General features: G+C 42.3%; 2 protein-coding genes across 6 annotated transcripts in view; one reads left to right on the top strand and one right to left on the bottom strand.

Moving 5' to 3' along the window:
* capn5b (calpain 5b) overlaps positions 1–23,276 on the bottom strand; it is a 63,661-nt gene that overhangs the window by 11,172 nt on the left and 29,213 nt on the right. For 2 of the 5 annotated variants that reach the window (XM_085174136.1, XM_085174135.1), the window contains exons 6-15: positions 15,377–15,585; positions 14,131–14,323; positions 9,371–9,564; positions 6,547–6,624; positions 5,431–5,626; positions 5,224–5,346; positions 4,941–5,137; positions 3,512–3,633; positions 3,350–3,403; positions 2,133–2,269 (exon numbers count right to left, since the gene is read on the bottom strand). In XM_085174136.1, the coding sequence (XP_085030262.1) occupies positions 2,133–2,269; positions 3,350–3,403; positions 3,512–3,633; positions 4,941–5,137; positions 5,224–5,346; positions 5,431–5,626; positions 6,547–6,624; positions 9,371–9,564; positions 14,131–14,323; positions 15,377–15,585 (1,503 nt within the window). Of the gene's footprint in view, positions 1–2,132; positions 2,270–3,349; positions 3,422–3,489; positions 3,634–4,940; positions 5,138–5,223; positions 5,347–5,430; positions 5,627–6,546; positions 6,625–9,370; positions 9,565–14,130; positions 14,324–15,376; positions 15,586–23,276 lie in introns of those variants that run through there. The other 3 variants (XM_085174137.1, XR_014876383.1, XM_085174138.1) reach the window with 3 other exon arrangements.
* Positions 19,152–21,368, top strand: ompb (olfactory marker protein b). The gene has a single exon (XM_085174148.1). It carries the CDS (start codon positions 19,421–19,423, stop codon positions 19,901–19,903), a length of 483 nt encoding a protein of 160 aa, XP_085030274.1. The 5' UTR covers positions 19,152–19,420; the 3' UTR covers positions 19,904–21,368.

Raw genomic sequence — 23,276 nt, 5'->3', positions numbered from 1 at the left:
CAGTGATATTAGGATTAGGGGTGGGTTTTTATAATCGATTTATCGATTAAAATCGATTCTGGCTTGGATTACGTAAAATTGATTCATTAAAATCCTGAATCGATTTTTTAATATAAATTTATTTTGCCCGAAATGCCAGAATCTCAGGTGAAATCTCACAAAATTTCAACAACTACCAAACAGCTAAAACAGTAAATGAGAGCAGGAACACGGATTCTGCACAAAGACTTAAACACACAGCGCAGCCCGCGGATCAGAATCAGTTAGATGTCGAATTTCTCACAGTCGGGGCTGAAAGCCGACAGCTCGCTGATTCTGATCTGTCGGCGGGTCCGCGCTTTGTGTTCACGCCCTTTATGCGCTGATTGTAAAGCTGTTAGTTTGATGTCTCTCCAAACAATATTGACCGAACCAGCAGCAAAAGAGGATCCAAACTACGCTTCACAAAAACATCGTCATGTATTCACTCTGACTTTTACTGTTTTGCTTCGACCACGATGCACAGCTCTCTCTCTCTCTCTCTCCCCCTCTCTCTCTCTGTACGGTTTTCTGCATTATTTGCTTGCTTGTTACGCACAAGTCTACCGTTGTTTACAGCGCTATCGGCCGACTTTTTTTTTTCTGTTTTATATACTTCCGAAAAGAAAACCTAATTTCTGCCGTTCAATGCTGAACAAATTTAAACTTTTTAAAATTATGCAAAATGCAAAATGCTTAGCCGTGTCTCTAATAAAACCGCTGTAACTTCAGAGGTAATGTTCATATGTTGATTAATGGTTTTCTTTCGTTTTTGATGTACTGCAGAATATTTTTATAAAATCCCAGGCCAGGAAAAATCACCTTCATGTGTTTCTGTGTTTTATCTTCAGCTACTTTGACACAAAGGCATCTGCTGTGACGCTCGCACCTTTGATAAAGTCTTGCGTGTGTCAGCTTCCTTTTTATAGATACAAAAATATGTAAACGTACTAATCTGAATTATAATATTTCTGACTGTCAAAATTTCCCATATTCAAATCGAAGTGAATCGAATCGAATCGAATTAAATCGAATCGTGGATCGAATCGATTCTGGACCTTGTGAATCGGAATTGAATCGATTCTAAAAATCAGTGACGATACCCAGCCCTAATTAGGATTATTACAATAATCCCAGGAACAGTGTCGCAGCAGCCTCGCTGAATGTGGCGCCCTACCTGGGATTACCATCACGACCCTCATATCACTGATAAAGCACAGAGTTGATGCTTTCAGGAACCGTTGGAATTTTTTAATTGCGCCAATGGTTCAAGAATTACGGTAGTTTGACCTAAATGTTTTACCTAATGGGTTAATAACAGTTTGATGCCCCTGAGGAAAACTTAAGATTTGTAATTATGAACATTTATTTCTCAGTAAATGTGATCAATGCTTAGTATTGGATTTTTACTGGCTGGATAACCCTGTATTTTGAATTCTACGGCTACTATTTGTTTGTGTACAGCGTATATTATGTCTGCATAATAACATGTTTGTTCTGTAGGTTTATTTTTAATTTCTTTATATGTAAATTATTTTACATGTAGTGGCAATATGAACGTGAGCTTTTTCCCTTTTCTGGAACATTGTTTATTTTAATCTTGATATTTTTTTTCCTTTTATGAAACACCTGCTGGTGTTTAAGTTTTTGCACACTTTCCTTTGATATATGTGAGTTTATGCTTTAATCTGATGATTTTTAAGACCCTATGTGGGTTATATAACAACTCAAATGGCTAGTATTTAATTTAGAGTGACCATGTGTTTGTCAGCGCCTGAGGGAAAGAGGTTACAAAATGGTCTGATCGCAGAATAAACACATAGTATATAGCAAGACTTCCTAGATTTTGTTTTCTCATCCTGTCACCTTGATTTGATTTTAGTGAAACTATGCAATGAAATCCAAAGTAAGCAAACAGTAACCTTTTAGTAACCTTTATAGCTACTGTTCAGAAGATGTGCACTTTACATTTTGGTGCCATGCATAAATGCGAAAGCTGTCAAAGGCCACTGGCCAAAAGCTGTAGTTTCTGAGGGATAAAGAACAAATCAAATTTGAAGTTGCATTTTTTTTCTTCAACCTTTCACACTACGGACTGCAGAGTGACAGCTCACCTCGATGTGGATGCCCTCCTTGGGCTTCTTGCGGTAGAACAGGCCTTTGATGTCAAAGTTTGGGCACCGTGTGTCCTTATGAACTGGTGAACGAACCCTCTCTCCTTCACAGGTGATGATGACGTAGGGATCTACAGCTGTCAGAAAAAAATGAACAAATATCTAAAAGTTTAAAATAGCTCTGCCGGGATAAAACCAGCAAGATGTCCAAAAAAATGTATTAATATAGTACACTGATTAATAAAAAAACAGCCACAGAGGACATTTTTCTGTTATTAACAATGTGCATTTTGCTGATAATACCTCTGGACTTCTACATTTGAAAAAAATACTATTTAATTAAAAAACAGCAACAAAAAACTAGTATTTCTGCCTCCACTTATGCTTTATAAGTATGTACAAAGCAGTAAAGGTGGGCGGCTCAATGATAGTATTGATACCAATGTTGGTATTGGTATCGGACTGACACTGGCATTATGAATTGATACTTTGTTTCTATCCTCTGTTCAGCATGTAGCCCACTGAACTGAATAATTTTGTGGGAAGATAAAAACATGCATTATGAAAAACATCTGAGCCCTTTTGTACTGACTGTCAAATCTATTTTTATTAAGAGAGGTGGAACTAAAGTGCTTTAGAGACAGACACATGGTGGTCATTAAATGTGTTCAGGATTGGGAAATTCATTGATTTATCTCTTAAGTCATGACACACTGCTATCCCCTACATAAGCTAACTTTATAAATTTAAAGTAAAACAAAAACTGGCTCTTGTATTTACTTGGTATCGGAACAGTTAATGACCCCCTGTCGAGTGGCTCCTTACTGTAGTGGTTTACACATTTGCCTAACAATTAAAAGATTTGAACAGTTTTATCTCAGGAAGGGTAAAAATAAAGTAAAATCTGTCAAATCAAACATGAGGAGCTGCTCGCTCTGGTGGCTCTTTGTGGAGTAAATGTAAATAAAGCGACTTTTTGGGGGATGGTGTACACTGACTGCTCAGCGCTGATTTACTTATTTAACAGAAGCATACTATAAGACGCCACAATCACATGAACTTTTGTGTTAAAGTTACAGCAGTTAGTTCACACGCACGCACGCACAAACACACACATGCACACACACACAGTAAGAGATTTAAGCCATAACTGCGGCACACTACAGGCAGTAGACGCTACACTAGCTAAATTATCTCAGCGGGTGGTGCTGAGGTACCTCGTGCTTTGCTCTGGGCTCTCGCTCTCTTTTTGGGATTGAGGCAGTGCAGCTCTGTGGGTTTTCACAGCACTTCATCATTGACATGCAAATACAAAACACAGCACTCAATGTCAGGCAAGGTTACGTCTGCTACGCACCGACTGGAGTCCTCATACCGACCTCCATTGGAGTCCTGTCCCTGCAGACCCTCAGCGTTCAGTACATGGACCTGAGTGACCAGCTGAGGGTAGCCACACATCCCCGTCCAACATGTCTGAGGAGGCTCGTCCAGGGTCAGCTCTCTGAGTAAGATGAAGACAGCACAGGTACATGGGTGTATGAACACAGATATGCCTCATGTTGGAGTGTGACAGGCCTCTGTAACGCTGCCAGTGTCAGCAGAAATAGAGGAAAATCCAAACTTCTGTACTTCTTCTGGATGTCCTAATGAAAGCAGTCCCAAAAGCAACAGGAAATAACAGGTGAAAAATTATCTACTATCTGTTACTGTGCTGATGTATCAACACAGCGTGAAGCAGTCCTTCTCTTGAGCTAACATGAATGATTTCCTTGGCAGAATTTCTGTGGTTGTGTTATTACAGGAATCAATCTGGTTTAATGAGTGTAAATGTAGGACTGTAACTGTCCTCATACACTGTATAAATCATTTTTAAAATTAAAGACAGGAAAATATTATATATAAATTATATATATTTTATATTAAGACTTAAACAGTGTTTATAATGGCTGAAATACAGACATTCTGGCTTTGAGCAGAAGAGTATACTCTAAGCAGGATACCAGCTTCAAAAGGCCTAAGACAAAACTGGAAATGTGCACCGCACCTAACAGCAGCAGTGGGGTCTAAGACTGATATGAACGAAGTGCATTGTCCCATACAATGCCACTATTCATTCACTCTCACATTCACACACTGGTGGAGGCTACAGTTGTAGCCACAGCTGCCCTGGGGCAGACTGACAGAAGCGAGGCTGCCATATCGCGCCATCGGCCCCTCTGGCCATCACCAGTAGGCGGTAGGGTAAAGTGTCTTGCCCAAGGACACAACGACCAGGACAGAGAGCCCGGGGAACAAACCGGCGACCTTCCGGTTACAGATGCGCTTCCCAACCCCCTGAGCCACGGTCGCCCTGACCTTGGAAACCTAAACCAAGGTAGCAATCAAAATAGCAATCAAAATAAACTGGGGAAGATACCTGAAACCCAGGCATAAGATGATTGAAATAAGCTAGACAGGACAACACTGGTATGAGAAAATCAAAATAAGCCAGGCAAGGAAGGAAGCTGATAATAAACATGTCAGACCAACACAGAACCAAGCATTAAGCATTGTTCCCCTGATTAAGCCCATGATTTGTCCAGATGTGTAGGCAGATGTTTAGTGTTAACTATTGATTAAATGGGAGGTCTTGGAGCAAATATTGAAACAAATTACTTCTTGCAGAAGTAACTGTGTAAAGTGACTGACAGGAAGTACAATTTCATCCAATAATGCATCCAATTGCATCAGCCTCTGACGAGACTTTAAAGATGTAAAGCCTCCGAGTGCAGCTCTTTACATCCAGATGCGAGACTATCATACACTTACTTGCAGTCTGAAGGCACATCAGTGAAGACACGGAGCAGAAAGTCACCCTGCTGCCCGGGGTCAAAGGTTGTGGGAATGATGACGTAGCGGCCCTCCTTCAGCTCCTTCCTGAGGAAGACGCAGCGTGAGTTGATGTAGATGGAACCTGCTACTTTCTGCTGGGCTGTGTGCATACGGTACTTCCGATTTAGCTCCACCTGTGAAGGAGAAGATCCAGATCTATCACAGGTTTACTTCCTGGTTACCCTTTGAGGATTTCTCGGTTACGTGTGGGTGTTTCTACCCTGTGGATATCGAAGCCTATTGCGAGATTTTCTGATTTGCCCTCTTTTGGTGTGGCTCTCTTCTCTTTTTGCTGTAAGCAGATCAGCACCTCGTCCTCCACCTTCTTCACATCAAACACATACTAGGAGGAGAAAAAGAGGACGGTGCATCACAGTCCAGCACTGATCACACAGTTCCTGAAGACAAAACCACGACATGTACCGACCTGAGGGTTCTGCAGAAAGGTGGCTTTGTGATTGATGCAGCCTCCGGATCGGTTGCGTAGGGGATCCTGCCGGTGGACCCAGGAGCCCCTCATCACCTCCTCCTCCCAGGTCTTGTGGATGCTCAGGTAGGAGGTGTTGATGAGGCGGCACAGGATCAGGTCAGTGAAGTACTGGCAGAAGTCATCAAATGTCATCCTGCAGGAGGGCAGCAGGAAAAGAGGAGAGAAGAGAGCAGAGAGAGTGGATACCAACTAGAGGGAAAAGCTTGAAAGAAGAAGATCTTGAACAGGTACAAAAGCAGAGGAAACAAAACCAGGAGCAAAGCAAATGGTTAGGATGTACAGAGCTGAGATAAAATGAGCCTAAAGTTTGAGTGCCGAGGGCTTCTGAAGAAGAACTGCATCATTTTATTTGACACGATGAAGATAATCTTCTTAATCTTAAGTCTAATTTGACCTCTTTCTTTAGTGATACAAGCAACAAAGCAACAAAGTAATAAATAAACTAATAAATGAGCTTATAGTCTTGATGCTTGGCTAAACTACCCACCTGTAGGTGAGATACAGAAATTAATTAGTTTCACTGTAAGAGCTATTGAATTGCTGCAATATCAGAGGTGATTTGAAGGCCTTATTCATGTCTCTGCCTTCCCCTCATCATTCTGAGGTTGGTGCCAAAGAAAAGGACAATACAGAAATGCGTATACTTTTAGACCATGTTTAATTGCTTAATTATCTTTATGCGGTTCATTTACATCACAAGGAATTAAACAATAAAATACAGGAAGAAGTGTGTTTCACATTCTAGTCTTCCCAGAACAGCAGTTCTGAAGTTCAACCCCTGCAACAGATACATTTCAGATTGGTCCTAACTTTGGGTTTGTCAAAAAATATAATGTCCTTAGTATGAGCATCTACCTTTGTAACAGCAGACATGACAGGCCATCTGCTTTAGCTTTGGATCAAAACATCAAAAATCTAAGCAGGAAGTAAAATAAGCTCAAAATGTCAAACTATTCCTGCGGCCCAAACATCGGTGCCTGAAAATAAAAGTGTTGTAGCCTTTTTTTAAGGTAACAACATGACTGTGGGTGTGTTTTTTGTTAAGGCTCTCACCAGAACTCGCCGTCGTCCTGTACGGTGACGCCCAGCTTTTCTCTCTCACTCTTGCTCACCTTGTTCCACTCCTCCGAACTGCAGGGAGCAAAAACAAAAGAGCAAACAGGCTTTTATGTCAAATGAGCTTTTGTTAGAGGTAGATTTTAATTTTGTTGTATAAGTGTGTCAGATTTTAGTAAAAGGCCTCACTGTTTCATGACCTGAACCCATTTGGACCTGCTCTGGGTGACGTCTGTTGTTGACACGTTATCTTCTGTCTCATGTGTTGGCAACAGAGCCCGGGGGGCTCAGGTGCTGCACATGGAGGGGGGATCCTTGAGCATTATCTTTTTGAGCTCATCATTTGTGACAGCTAATTTCCCCCTGCTCATCATCAATTTATTTCCTCTGTGATGGCAGCACACAATACAGGAGCCTTCACAGCCTCTTGCTGGTTAAACGGCACAAACGAAACACCTTTAAGCCTCTAAAAGACCAACTATAAATGGACCATTGGGCGAGCAAAAATCAAGCCTACAAATAAGACCTCAAAAAATAATGTCTGAACACGTAATTATACTTTCAAGTAACCAACATCCAAGATTTTTTTACTGTTCTCATTCAGCTTAGGTGCTGCACAGAGCCAGCTGCTCCGTGTTGGAGTCTAGTATGACACTGCATTCGTAGTGTGGAGATGAAAGCCCACGTCTACCTGTCAGAGCTGCTACTATCAGCAGGGGGGAGTGCCAGAAATATGTACAACAATCAGTGGGAAGACAGAAGTCGTCATCCATAAAGAACTCCATAAAGAAAATTGTCCCCCGCAAATGCTTCTTAAGCACGATTTATTGATCATCTCTTTCCTGGTTGAGTCAGCATTTGAGTTACATAAACCATGTTGTGGTTAATACTATATCACCCCAAAAGAGCACTTTGCTCTCAGACTGTAGGCTTACTTGTGGTTGCTAGGATATTTAAAAGTAGAATGGGAGGCGGACCAATCAGGTTTCAGGCCTCTCTTCTGTGGAACTAGCTGAAAGTTTGGATTCGGGAGACAGGCACCTTGTCTACTTTTAAGATTAGGCTAAAAACATTTGTCGTTAGGGCTCAATCAACTGTATCTGAATCCTCTTTTAGTTAACAGGCCTATTAACTAGGACTGTTTCTTCTTCACGCTTGTCTTCTCCATCACCCGTGTTTAGACATTTCTCTGCATTTAATCATTAGTTATTATTAAACTCTGGCTCTCTTCTTGCCCATAGGTCGTCTGATTGTTGGGGTTTTCTCTGTATTACTGACTTTACCTTACAATATAAAGCAACTCGAGGTGACTGTTGCTGTGATTCAGCGTTATATACTGTAAATAAAACTGAACAGATGTACTCATCCCTGCGTTACCATTCTGTTTTATAAATCCTGCCCAACTCTTTAATTGTGAGGAAAAACCTGCAATCTGTTGCTTCAAACATGTCTTTGTCACTCGAAATATTTCAATTTTTATTTTCTGCTACTTTCACTGCAAAATTTCCTTTCATAGCTTACCTTAAGTTACCCTCAGAGTACTGCAAATAATCCCTAAGGGTACTAGTAAACACATTTACACAAGATTAGCAGATTTAAACCATACAACATTAATTTAAGATGCGTACAGTTACTAGTAAAATAATATACATCTGCCTGCTATGAAAATGGTGGGACCTCAAATATGGGGAAGAGGAAAAACATTTAAATTATTAACAGAATATTATAAATATTAATTGCAAGACTTATAACGACCACAGCTATAAAGTTTATTTCTGAGTAGCTGTATCGAGTTCAGACAAATGAATCGCGTGCGCGTCTCTCCCTCCTGAGCTCTATTTTAAAGCACCAGTCGTGGTATTTATTACCGTGTGAATCATACCTGCACATCAAGGTTTCCTCTGTATTCAGTGCTCAGGGGAAACACAGGTGTTTTACTGGATGCATTAACTCTGTGTTTATGTCTCCGTTTATGATGCCCTGACAAACGTCCAGCGGTCTGTCAGCCTCCATTTACAGTAACGGGTTTTATCAAACCATGAATGAATTATTCAGCGACAGTGAGTGAATGATGAGGGATGACTCACGTCTCTTTAATAACAGCTGTCTCTCTTTCAGCCTTATCAATAATTCAGAGTCTGTTATTATCCGGCTTTACCGGCTCCCTGTTTGTTTCACCGAATTTGCCCGTTCACGATTCGAAGACAGAGACGAGGAGGGAGCGCATTTATTTTTCCGTTTTACCCACTCCTGTTAGAAGAATAGCGTAGAATAAACAGGCGAGCAAAGCAGAAAGCACAAAACTGAGCTGAAACATTTTTCTCGAGGACGTCTGAGCTGCTTTCATAAACAAGCGGCTCTCCGACTGGGCTGAATTTAGCCGTTCTTCTTTGCTCTGCGGCCCATTAGCTTGATTGCATTTCCATTTTTCATTGTCTACATGACATTTCTCATCGTCCTCCTCTTTTCTCTGCGTCCTGGACCTTATGTATGGATTGCTTTCTATTCGGTCGTTTGGCATTTAATCATTCGTCATGTTACGTCTCTTAGGAACCTCGTGAGTCAAATTCTAAGGGACTGGCGCACTTTGACATTTTCAATTTATGTAATTGGTTAAATTGATCTTGACACGGTCACGTATCCTATTACGGGCAAAATACATTGTTTTGGGAATGCTCCACATCTGACTCACAGAGGTAAGATGTCTGCTACGAGTAATGATAGATGAAGACAGCTCAATTACCTTTAACAGGGTAGGATTTGAGACTGAGGAGCTTCAGTAGTTTATCTTCCTGCCTGCAGGTGGCAGTGTTGTGATTACCTGTCACTCCAAGGGCCACTCCACTCCTTCTCCCCCCAAGGGTTCCTCATGCGGATCATATGCAGCTTCTCCGACTTGAAGAAGGCCAGCAGTCCGTGACCTAGCCGCACCTTCCGTACATCTGTCACGGCGTAGGCGTGGCCTTTGACCAAACCGCAGTCCAGCCGCGCCTCCATGTCTTCTATTGTGGTCGCCTGGAAAGCAGAAAACACAGATGCCTCTGTCAGTCTAGACAAAAGAAAAGAATGCTAACAAACAAAGCTAACATACAAAAGCAGTTCCTCTGGTGGCCACTTGAGGCAGTCTACAAAACTAAGTCAAGTTGAGTTTGGGACTTTATGGAACGTTTTCCCCATAATAATGACCCTGAACTCATCCACCTGCATACTGGAGGTAACACACATTTAAGGGACCTCTTAAATGTGTGTTTGTGCTGTTGTTCCTTTAAAGTCTTTTTAAAGGAATTCTCACTAGTATTATCCCATCCCTGAGGTTTGTGCTTCAGTTTAGTATTTTATTGGTCTGTTAATTAGAACTAATTATCAGCAGTGGTGATAAACAGGGTGATAGAATAGGTCAGGCAGGAGTATCTGTGGACTACGATGTTTGCAGATGACACTGTGATCTGTGGTGAGAGGAGGGAGCAGGTGGAAGACAGCCTGGAGAGGTGGAGGTATGCACAAGAGTGAAGAGTATGAAAGTACGTAGAAGCAGCTTTGAAAGTTGAAGATAGAGAGATTTTAACTACCATCCAAAACAACAGACAGTGCACCAGAGAGGTGAAGAAGACGGCCTGGTAAATGGCCTGTACTTGTATAGCGCTTTACTAGTCCCTAAGGACCCCAAAGCGCTTTACACATCCAGTCATCCACCCATTCACACACACATTCACACATTGGTGATGGCAAGCTACATTGTAGCCACAGCTGGCCTGGGGCGCACTGACAGAGGCGAAGCTGCCGAACACTGGCGCCACCGGGTCCTCTGACCACCACCAGTAGGCAACGGGTGAAGTGTCTTGCCCAAGGACACAACGACCAAGACTGTTCAAGCCGGGGCTCAAACCGGCAACCTTCCGATTACAAGAAGAGAGCCGAGGCAGGGTGGAGTGGGTGAAGATGATTGTCATGAGGGATTTGTGGCAAAAGAAGAAAGGAAGGTTTGCACATACAGAGGGCTGGTGTCACAGAGGAGCACGGTAGAAATAGGACAGGGTGAGATGGAGGCAGATGACCTGTTGTGGCGACCCCTAAATGAGGCAGCTGAAAATATTTAGCAGATGTACGTGTGTGTGTGTTCCACCTGTATAGTTTATGAATGCAGCTTTGTTAAATGCTAGGTGGTGTTAGCTGATATATAAGCTTCTGGCTCTAAACCTTCCCCATCATGGTGGCAGACAAAATGCTAATGCTGGAATGTGGAAATGTAGTGCAAAACCAATGGGTGACATCATATAGGCTATGTCCGTCATGTCTACTGTCACAGACCGCCATGTCAGTATGTTCAACTTACATACCAAATATGATCAGTTTTGGTTAAAAAAAGAGCAAAGAACAAAATAAAGCAAGCTGCAGGGGCCAAAAAGCTCGAAAAAAAGGCAAAAAGGTGAGACTTCAAAAAGCTCGAGTAACCAACATCTGTTATCTTTTACATAAAATCTATGCTTGCAACAGCTTTTACTATTTGTTCTTGCATAGAGGTGAGTCGGCTTAATGTTTTATTGGAAGAACTGAGCTTTGTGGAAAAGCTGCTATATTGATGTCTAAACAGATGGTGGCAGGAGAGCAGCAATTCTCAGTTTACTGGAGGTTCAGAAAGCATAAAAGATGGACGTAGCCTCCTGGTCTTAAAAGTTAAGCACCTGAAACCTGAATTCTTAGGTGCATCTTGTCCTGTACCCCCCAGCCGGCCCCGACAGACGGAAAAAGGAGGTTTCTCCTTCCCGCTTGCTCATAAAGGGTCGTCTGATTGATGTTTTTTTTTCTGTTATTGTGAGGTCTTAACCATCACCTACAGGCGACTCTTGTTGTGATTTGGCGCTATATAAATAAATGCAATTGTTGTCTTTTTAAAAGGCCAGCAGGGAGCTGCTTATCTTATTGTAAAAAGACTTTTGGTTTCAGATCACACTGAATAAAACATTAAGATCATCTTGCAAATTACAGTAACCCACTGCTACTTATATAGTATCTTTCTACTCAGTTTTGAGTCACTTGCTGATATCTATACCTAAGCACTTTTATCTAACATTTACACACACCCACATTACAATGAACGCATCAGGGTATTCAGAGTTCAATATCTTGCCCAAGGATACATCAACATGTGGACTGTAGGAGGCGGGGATCGATCCACCAACGTTCTGATTGGTATACGACCCGCTTTAACACCTTTTAGTGTCCAAAAGACAGGATTATCAATGCTATCCTCATTGGCCAATGACTGCCGACGTCAGTCAGATCCACACGTCATCGTCTTTAGTTTCAAAACATCAAGATGTCAACGGTGAAAATGCTCAGCTCGAGGTGCAGAACAGGATTTCAGTAACGAGTGGGTGACATCAGAGTGGCTACATCCATGTTTTATCCATGTTGACCCATTTATTGTACTCAAATTAGTCTGACTTTCTACTTTCCAATGTTGCTTGCTCAAAGGGAATTGTCTTATTTTAGAGTTTAGGAATGTGTTAGATAAGATATAGAGTTGTGAGACACTGACCCTGCCCTGGATATAAATAAAGGCCTGACTGTGTCATGAACTTAGGAGTAGATTGTAAGAGACCCTCCCCCAGTTGAACTGTGAAAGTAAGACAAAGAGGAGTTAATGCTGAGTGGAAATTCCCCAGAGGATACCTGGGTGGGGGTCTCAACATTTGTAACTGGATAACTGTGGTCTGGAAGGGAGATGGACTTTTATGACCGGCAGGGAGTCACGTACATAGAGACACGCACCCACAGTGCTTTAACTGTTACGCACCCACACCCACATGCGTACACAGTCACTCACGTGCACTCACACATACATACAGGTACGCACATACATTCACTCACGTGCGCTCACATAGGCATACGGGTACGCGCACACACAGGCACTCGCATGCTCGTGCATACACACAGACACAGAGTTTGGAGCACACCATGGGGGTTTTATGATGGGGTTGCCTCTATAAAGCTGGCTGTAACTAACAAAGGGGTGAAGATTTTGCAGAGGGACATTGGCCTGTCAAGTCTTCCCTTCTAGAAGAATGCATGCTTAAATGAGGATAAATAAAGATGAGTAAAGATGAATAAAGATGAATAAAGTTTTTGTGAAAATGACTACTGAGTCCGGTGCCGTCTCTGGACGCTCGAGGAATAAAAAAGAACCGGGGTAAAACTGATTTCGCAACAGAATGTAAAGTGCCCTGAAATGAATGTTGTTGTAAGGCTGGTGCTATTTAAGTGAAAATTAAATTGAATCTAAATGAGTTCCAAGAATAAATTTTACTAACAGCAAAAAAAAAAAATTCTCCTTAAATTATTCAAATAAAAACTGAAGCTCTTGCAAAAATAATAATTTCCTGTGCTCAAACACATATGAGCACACACACATATAACTTGTAAATTAGAGCCAGAAAATAAATACATAAAATAAAATAGAGACTCAAAGAAACTTCATACACAGCCCTGAAGTTTGACTGTTGTTACATTTCCAGCACTACCTTACAGCTACAGTTATGTGCCGTCAGGGTGGAAAAACCTTGTGTGTCATTTCAGTAACTAACAGCAGAAAAAACCCAAATTAGTAACAGAACGTGATTTTAACTGACTATTCACGTCTTTACATTATAACTTTAATACAAATGGCCATAAATTTGTCCTGGTTTATAAGTGAGTTTTTATTGGCTTCTCTTTTTCACTGGAATGGACCGTTTATTAATCCCCACATTAAAACCTGCTTTTGCTAACAGGAAGCCTATAACAATACCCGAGTCTGGTTCTTCAAATGCTGAGGACAGGAAAAGACACACAGGCACAAATCTGAAATGTTGCGCACAATGGCACCTCGTTCGCACGTTAATTATAGCACAAAGTTGAAGAGCCTTTGAGAAGAGCTCATTCGGAGATTCTGAGATGGCTGCTATCTTTGCCAGACAATTGAATGTCTCTGGAAAGTCAGTCACGACAGGCAGAGGTTGGTTATTCATCCCTGGATTTTAAATCAGAATAGAAAACGTTCTAATTATTAAAGGGCTCTGGGGAGGTCAGCTGTGGGTGATTACACAATTTTCAGACAGCGGGGTTTTGAATGCTGTTGAAATGCCAAGTGCGAGATTCCCGATGGCTTTGTTTCAAAAGTCAGGTGCTTGAATGCATCTTTAATTGACACTCTACTTCTGTGCTGTTGCACCTGGATGAAGTGCAAACAGCAGAAACTGACATCCTCTGACTATTGGAGTGGGATGAGGTTTAAGTTCCAACTAAAATTACTCCATCAGCCGGTTGAGCTGCAGTTTAGACCAACATCTTTGACTCTGACCTCCAGTAAGAGAGTTTCTGTGCAGTAATTAGCACATTAATTACTGAAGTATGGCCAGAAATTGAACTGTAATCCAAATTTTAGTCTTAACAAAGAAAATCAGCTTTGATTTGAGGGCTGTGTTCAAGGTTTTTTTTTGGTGCTTCATATTCATATATGTACATCCAACAAACACAAGCATGTTAGAATAACTGATGTTTCTTAGCGTGTTCTTTAAGCTGAACCTTTCGCACGGTTCTTACCCTGATGGAGCAGCTGATGAGGCCGTCTCTGTTGTGCACTTTGAGCACTCGTTCAAACAGCTGGTTACGGGCCGCCTCGTCTGTGGCCATCTGACCCTCCAGCAGGTCCACGGGCTCAGAAACACCACCCGTGAAGTCCACCAGTGCGTCAGCCGTGTTCCCCCCATCCAAAGCCTCGTAGCAGCCGTAAACCCTGCAGGAAGAGGGAACTATTTCATATACAGTTCCTATTTTTTTGGGACTGTCGCAAAAACAGGTTACTTCTGACTGGTTAAATGTGGTAACAGAGATAAGGCCATGATGTGTTTTGTTTTTGTGTTATTTATTTAGAGAATTTACCAATTTAAAATCGATTTACAGATACCGGTTACATTAAATGACTAAGTGTAAGCAATAAAAATAGTTCAGCAAATCTATAAAATCAAACTGACGTACAAAATACTGAGAAAATGGACATCAATCACATCTTTTAACCGATTTATCTCTTTTCCATGAAAGAACTAAAAGAGCAAACTTGTGCACATGAATGAGTGTTGATCTCTGGAGTAATCTGCCCACAGATGTGACTCATAAAACCTTTTTAATATGAAAGACACAAAAGAACCTCTGACCTTCATAAAGTAATGCACTTTTATTTCCAGTCTGTTTTTTAGCTGTCTTATGCTGTTGACTCTACAACAGATTGTAGAGTTTTATGTTTTTTGTTTAAAAATCACAAAAAAGTAATAAAGAACTGATGCCATATTCACAGGTGTAGCAACAGAAATTTACACTTAATTCCTGCATTTTATTAAAATTTTGCTTTCAAGCTTATGGTAAAAATGTCTATTTATTAATGACCAAAAAAAGGCAGAGAGTGTTTTCTGCATAGCTTTAAAATAATTTTTGTTATTTGATATCAATGTTGAGTCATCCACGTCTAAAAAATGATGTACTCTTGTGCCGTCTTGTGTTTTATGAAGGACATAATAATTCTTTTGTATCGGGCTTGAAACCTGCTGAAATGTGCTCGTCTTGCCTGTTCACTGATAAATGATAAACGTTCAGCACAGTTTAACACATCTTACAAATTTCTGTGTTATGGGATGATTTCTAGGAATAATGAATGTATCTGTGATGTGAAAAAAAAGTGTTAATGACACCAATATGTGACCACACCCTTGGTGACTCTGTACAAGCTTCATAAATCTGACTCCGATGGATTTATAGTCGAGTTTAAGTAAAATCTGCTGCCTCTGATGCTCACTTGGCATAGGCTTTCTCCACCAGGGCGCTCCAGAACTCGTTGCTGTCGTTGGAGTGGCAGTAGACCAGCTGGTTGTCCACCGTCGGTAGCCGGTCATCAATCACCACGTCCACCCACTCCCCGAAGCGCCAGAAGCGAAAGTGGAAAATCCCAGCGTAGGAGTCTGGTTTTTCTGTATCCCACTCCTGCTCCTTCCAGTCTGGAATGACCTACATGGTGGAGGAGGACAGGGGAGCAGAGGGGCAGGTAAGCCAAACAAATAGCCGTTGGTCCATGGAGCACAAATAATATCATAGTGGAGTGGGCAGGCGAAGCGAGACCACCGTCCCCCTCATGTCTGCTGTTGCGTTCGGGATTAGGGGACAAATTTATAACCTTGGCTTTCACAGTCATAAATCCAGCTGTAATAGGACATGGGTGAGAGGTAATAACTGTTTGACTGCAGTGTGTGTGTGTGTGTGTGTGTTTTGGCTGCCTGCATTTGCTCTGGCCCAGCGAAATGCCCATAACCAGACTCCATTTTGTGAACTGCAGTTAGTTTTTTCACAGGGGAGGTAAATCAAATACACGTATCAGGAATTTCTTGATGACCTCAGAGCCCTGAGCAGGCACAGAGCAGTGTTTCCTGCACAGAGACGTGGCTCAGTAACCCAACTTTGAGAACTTTTGACCTCCTTTTGACCAAGAGAGCAACATTACCTGCAACTCATTTATTACTTTACAGTCCTCTTATTTTCAAAGTTCAGTTGTGCTCTTCCAGGCTCAGGTCCCTCAGGTCTTTGATATCTTTCAGCTACGGTGAGAGACACTGACTCCACCGTACTGGACTGAAACCGGTCACGGCAGTCGTCCTTCTGCTCTGGAGAGCCCCTGTGTGCTGGAGGGTCCCTTTAACCACACCTGCAGCAGGTGAAGAAGTGTTGCACCTACAAGAAGCTCACAATGTCTGCCGCCACCACCTTGCAGTCTGAGACAGTGGCGCTGGAGTCGGTCCACACAATGCAACTAAAAACTGCCCTAGTATCACAAAGTGCATATAGTGACTGATTTAAGAAAGCATGCACATGTGTATGAACGCAGGACTGCACATGTAAATATGTATTTGATATATAACTCACCATTCAGAATACTGACTCAATGCAGGCAAAAAAAGCTTGTATTTCAGTCTTGTCTTTAATAATGAAACCATCTATTATCTTAATCACACCCAAATTTCCTAAAAAAGTGTAAACCAAAGTTAAATGACAACATTTTTGACTGATTTTCAATAAAATAAAGAAATATCTGCAGCAGACAGGTTACAGCCTTTGTTAACATTATGGCATTTCTATTATAGCCTCTCACTCTCCTTCTGTTATAGGAACAATGCTGTGCCAGTCCAGCAAAGTTTGGTTCCTGACGCAATGAGCAAAATTCCTCCCAGAGGTTTTTGACATATCCCCAGTGTTGGGGAGTAACGGAATACATGTACCGCCGTTACGTATTTAAAATACAAAATATGAGTAACTGTATTCCGTTACAGTTACCGTTTAAAAAGGTGGTATTTAGAATACAGTTACTTTGTTGAAATAAATGGATTACAGGGCGGTACTTCCCTGTTTAATATTGTGGCGGGTCAGGACTGTTTGGGTTTTGTTTGACAGCTACGTTCTGTTGTTCCAGGCGGCAGCGTTACGGTTGCCATGGTTACAGGGTGACGCTCTCTCTCGCTGCGTGTTTCCTGGGTGAGAGAGCATCTTTTTGTTGTTGTTGTGCTAAGCTAATAGGCAGAATGCTACCAGTATAGCTCTAAAGAATGTAGCATCATAGGCAGTGTAGTCCGTGCTGCAGGGAGAATGGACTGCCATACTCGTTATGTGTCTGTGAGCGAGGGAGGGAGAAAAAGGAAAAAGTATGAGCTGTCATCGAGCAAAAACGGGAGCTGGAAGCATGTAAATATAATAATAACCACTGCAGCCAAGAAGAGAGCCTGACGAGCCCAGTTGTAAGTAAGCTATTAAGACTCGACTGTACACCGTGTTCTTGTTTTCCTCCAAAAACACTAAGTTCGTTGGAGCAGCCTTTCAACGTCTCTCTCTGTCTCTCGCTAGCAAAGTTGACCCAGACAACAAAGTAAAGCTATTTTTCAGCTACGAGCCCGACACAGAACCCACCATATTAGCCAGAGGTCCCTTTACTACAGTTCGGAGCCGCGGACCTTCAGTAACAGTAATAAATCACACAGCAATAGTACATTCATGTAGTTGTAAACAGCATGATAATATATTAAGTAATCCAAAGTATTCAAAATACGTTACTCTCATTGAGTAACGTAACGGAATACGTTACAGAATACATTTTGGGGCATGTATTCTGTATTCTGTAATGGAATACATTTTAAAAGTAACCTTCCCAACACTGCATATCCCCAATCTACTTTCACCAACGCAGTGTTAGGTATGCTAAGTAGATGTTTAACCTCTTTCATATGATCAGATATTAATATCTGGTTAAACCCAATTCTTTGTTTTTGCTACCTTAGACTGTTATGCATGCTGCTGTGCGTGTGTTTGTGGTTGAGAGTGCAGAGTCCAGGGCTTTTCCTTTTAGCTCTACTTTAGTCTACGGTAGCTCCCACTGTATGTTTGAATTTCACTCCCAGCTGGTCCGCATATGTGTGGCGAGCAATATTTTATCTCAGCTTTTTCATTGAACACAACTTCCTGCTGCAGGAAATTAGTCAAACAGCCAAAATAATGTTAATCCCAACAGACTGCCGACAGCAGAAATAAACATCTTTACATCCTGGTACAAAGAAGAGCTTTGTTCTCTCCTCCTCATCAGCTGTTCTCAGACTGATTTGGTTCTATAACTCACATATTTAAATGATGATTATCTTCATACTTTCTGCAATGAAATTAAATTAGTGACCGGACAACAACCTGAAATGTACAAGGGGACACAACAAGTGATTTCTAAACTACAGCGTGGTGTGATTGCTTTCATCTTTTATGAAATATCATTTCACCGTGATCCCACTGCGGCTCATAACGGAGCACCTTATGAACACCAGAAGTGACCTACAAAAAGAGTGTCTGTGAAGCCTCTATCAGCGTGAATACAGTCTCCGATAAAACCTGCAAATGATGCAGAGAGCGACAACATGTGTGACTGACTGTCCCAGCGGGAGATCTTGGAGATGTCAGGGTGCGCTAACTGAACAGCAGTTACTGTCAACCCTCTCTGCAGGAGGTGACACCCGCTGATGGAGAGAATCTGGCCCCTCCAGAGCTCTGAGAGGCAGCAACAGCTCCTTTTTACAGGCGAGGAGAAGGAAGAAACAAAAAAATCTAAGCACCACACCACGGAGTCATTTCGTAATCCTTCGGGAAGCAATCTCTCTTGCACTCCACCTTCGCTGCTACTTAGTCTCTGTCTCTGCAGTGTGCATAGCGGGGGGAGGGGGGGGGGCTCCATTTATCTCAGCTTTCAGCTGGGCAGTGCTGCAGCTGAACTCTGGAGGGAAAGTGACCCAACGACTGACCAGAGACACAAGCACAAAGCCCCGCAGGTCTCCCCTGCTGCCACATAAGAGGAGTGAAGAGGCTTACTTAACACTCCTTTCTTCTTATCCTCAGATGACAGAAGCCCACCCATTACATGCGAGGGACCACCTGACTCTTACTTCTGGCATTCACATTTGTTTTGCCACTCATGCAGGCTTCCAAAATCTAGACGACACTTGATGCAATAAACGTGTTACAGTTAAGAATCTGTATCTAAGGAAGCAGAGACACAAACGAATGTGACAAACACTATTAAGCACAGCTCCCTGAGGGCTAACCCTGCACTGTGGTTGCATCTTGTTTTCTCTATCTCCTTCTGTAGTTCTAACTAAGACCCGCCTCTGCTATCTGTAGTACACGCTCATGTGTAAGCCAGCAGAAAGGAGCGGAGCACAGGAGGGTCTGGACAGAGATAAATTAGCTTCGACACAGCTGCCGATCTAATCCAGCCTCGCAGTTGGTATTGACCTCTCTGCCTGTCAAGGTGTGCCCTCTGAGCATGTCTAAAGAGGTGAAGCTGCCCTTCCGGCTGGACGTGGAGCTGACGGAGGTGATGCGCCTGCGGGTTCAGTCCCTGCAGCAGCGCGGCCAAAAAAGGCAGGAGGGCGAGCGCCTGCTGCAGGGCAATGAGGCCGTGTACCGGCTGGACTTCTCAAACCAGTCCCTCCAGTTCTCACACTGGAAGGTGTGGCTGGCCCAGCCGGGCCGCCTCACCATCATGGGTACCTCGCAGCTCTGGACGCCTGACCTCACCAACCTGATGACCCGTCAGCTGCTCGAGCCGCCAGGTGTTTTCTGGAGAGCGGCGGGCGATGGGGACGATGCGCCGGTCCAGTGCTACGAGGCTGACGCTGACGAGTTCGGTGAGAGGATCGCAGAGCTGGCCAAGGTGAGGAAGGTGATGTACTTCTTGTTTGCATTTTCAGAAGGCTGCAGCCCAGAGACGGTCGACTGCTCCATCACCTTCACGGTGGACAAATAAGACGCGGCGTGTAGGATCTCGGACAGATACTTGGACTCATCTTCAGTGCTTGTGTGCTTTCAGTTGAGGAACCCGCTACTATAAAGCCAGCCCTCTGTCTCCTTTTATGATTCCTCCCCTCTAAAATATCGACACAGGCCATATGACATCCTTTAAGGACTCAAAAACACTTTAGTGATCAAACAGGTTGTTGTTTCATAGCTTTGTATCAGATCATTGAAATAAATCCAATCATTCTAAAAGGCGTATCTGCATTTTCTTAAGTGCTTTGGGTTTGAGTGTTGAACAAAAGTGTTATCCCATCTCTAACTCACAAACAGCCAGCCCTGAAGGGTTTGCTGGAGCCGATTCCCACACGAGATAATGCATAGAGACAGTGTTTACTTGGGTGGATGGGTGCAACTATTCCCCAGCGGACGAGGGGAACAGGTTCCTGCCACCTCATCGGTCTCTGTCTTACATGGTGACCCTGACAAACAAGTGAGGAGATGCATGTGGATTTCACCTCTCTGCCTCCTCCTCCTCCACTTCTTCCTCCTGCAGGCTCGCCCTGACTGCTTTCAAACTGCCTCAGGGGATGAAATGCTAACTGTGAATGAGAAGACAAGTGTCTGGAAAAGTGTGAGAGAAAAAGGAAAATAACCCAGACAACAGGAGGCTTTAGACTCGTTTCTTGTCCGTACAAAGCGTGTGACTAACATGCAACTCAGAGGCTCGGTTTTGCTTAAAAAAAAAAATCTAACTGCACATTCTCAAGAGTCTCAATTAAATCGATCTTGCCAACAGTGTTGAATGCATGAATATGAATTTTCACCGACTGTCCTCGTTGGTATGTCTTCTCTGCTCACTCTTTCCTGTCGCCCTGTGACTGAGAGGTAAACTAATGCACCAGAGAAATAAGCCCACCGGTCATCCCATTATCAAGTGAGGATTTTTCTCATTAACACAAATAAAAGAACATCAAAAATGACAAGTTAAAACATTTCCAGAACTATTTGAAAGAACTTTAAAAGCTGGCAGCTTTTTGCAGGTAATTAACTGGTACAAAAGTACAAAATGTTTTGAAGTAGGATCTCCAGGGAGATGTGTCTGCTCCTGGGAGACTTGGACCATTTACTTGTTTTGCTCTCACAGGAAGTAAAACTAGCAGGAAACTAAGTAAATGAGGATGTCTATCCTCGCTTACAAGACCTGACACTGGCTACTTAATGCATTCAAAAACTGTGAATTAAGAATCAAGGATTCTAAGATTAAAGCCTAATTTTTCATGAATTACATGAATTATCATGCCCAAAAAAGAAAAGAAAAATAAACCTGTTACTTTGTTTCCTGCACATTTACATTTAAATTCATGACATTTTTATATGGTTAGCTTTTAGATGGCTTGAAAGATGTCTCAGCTATACTTTGTTGACACATTTTGGTTCATAGGGAAAACTTAAACTAAGCATCCACCTGGAGCTGATCCTGACTTCCTGTGTGACGACCAATTAGTGTTTCAGCACTAGAGCCCAATCAGGTTGGGCGGTATGCCTATCATCCCCCCCGTGACATTAGTAATAACTGCTAACCACGGGCACAGAAGGAGTCAGCAATGTCTACTCATTAATGCAGCGCTATCCACCCTCCATGCTACACGACAAAACCAGAACAGGGCTACTGCTACTGAGAGAGACTAACAAGGGATTTTTTTCCACATTGAGCATGAAAAAAAAAAAACAGAATGTAGACTATATCAGTGGGAGCACCCCAACAGCTAAAACGGTAGATAGTAACAACTAGCTCATTCAGTCTCTTGATATATGTGTAAAATGGTCCACCTGTCTCTCCTCCAGTCTCCACCACGACCTCCTAACACACAAACACAAAAAGCACAGGAAAGGACACAAACCTGTATGTCTGTGGAAGCACAACCGCATTAAATCTCTATTAAAAAGACACAAAAATCCTCCTCCTGTTTACACTTGTTTTGAGGCAATGACTGCAAGTGTTGGTTATATTCAAAGGTGCCGACATGAAACCATAGCAAGGCAGATTATTTCAAATAAGAATAGTGAATTTCAGTTTACTTCAATAAGTAAGGAATCACATGAACCCAAATAAGTAAAACACTTGTTGACAGTGGGAAGGCAAAACTCCCTTTTAACAGGAAGAAACCTCCATCAGAACCGGACTCAGGAAGAAGAAGGAAGACAGGGCAAAAGCCACACTATGGAAGAGAGATTAATAATAGCTAACGATTAAATTCAGATGCAATGTGTATAAACACACAGTGAGAGAAAAGGTGAGTGAAGAAGAAACACACAGTGCATCATGGGAAGCCCCAGCAAAATGTGTCCCTATACATTTTTACTCAATAAAATGTGTCCAAAATGAGGAATGAAGAAACTCTGGTTCCAGGACAGAGTCAGTAATAAATGTTTTAAAACCTGGAGGTATTTTTTTAAAAAGTGTATTATAATTTATTATGTAACAAATTCTAATGATGAAGAACAAGAAACAAGAAAAGAATGAACAAGTGGCAACATCTTGGAAAAAATACAGCAGCAGATGCTGATTGGAAGTTTCCTTTAGCAGCTGCAGGCGACGCACACTGAGGGGTGGCAGCATGGAGCAGATATTTTCCAAATGACCCTACGAGTCTGTTTTCTTTTCTGTTGAGCTGTATTTTCTTGCAGGTGCTGATTGGAGGGCCATCTGCGGCGTAGACGACACCTGGGCCTGTGCTGAGTATGCTCCGCTCCATAAAAACTTCCTCCCGCCTGCAGATTATTTTACGAATTTACCTCCTTTTTTCTCCACGTTTACCATCACACAAAGCTTTACATTACTAACATACTGTTATTTAAACACTGCATCTTCTTGTGGTTTTTTGTAAGAAAAAAGAAGAAGATGTTTTCTCAAGTCAAGGTGCAAAAAAGAATTTTAAAACCTCAGTGTGACAGAAAACAGACAAAAATCACAAAAGACATGTAGTTACCTCGTACCGTGCCCGAGTATGATGGACCCTCTTCTGGTCTGTGTTTACACTGACTACACTTCGTTTTACATCTGAAATACTCTCTCCTGTTCAGGCAGGACACAATTGAGTTTATGATTTACAGCATTTTGTGGCTTTACTGGAGCAATTCTGGAAGAAGTGCCACACTTTTATATGCCTACAGTGGCCCTGAGAGGTCAAATACACTGGAACTTAAACACCTTGTTTATTTTGTAAGTTACCTGACGTGTCCAGTCTGTCCTAGCCTAGTCTTTATGTTTTTGTCCTCAGCATCTCCTGTGAGAAGTCAGTTGCGTCCCCGTGTCTGGTTTCTGTGTCCATGTTTAGTTCTGTCAATTTAGTATGTCTTAGTCCTTGTCCCAATGTTCCTGC

Source organism: Neolamprologus multifasciatus, chromosome 10, assembly GCF_963576455.1.
Source record: "Neolamprologus multifasciatus chromosome 10, fNeoMul1.2, whole genome shotgun sequence".
NCBI classification, from domain to species: Eukaryota; Metazoa; Chordata; class Actinopteri; order Cichliformes; family Cichlidae; genus Neolamprologus; species Neolamprologus multifasciatus.
This window is presented reverse-complemented; position numbering and strand designations above follow the sequence as displayed.

Bases quoted from the DNA above. Each gene is read 5' to 3' on its own strand.
- ompb (XM_085174148.1), top strand. From the start codon at position 19,421: ATGTCTAAAGAGGTGAAGCTGCCCTTCCGGCTGGACGTGGAGCTGACG.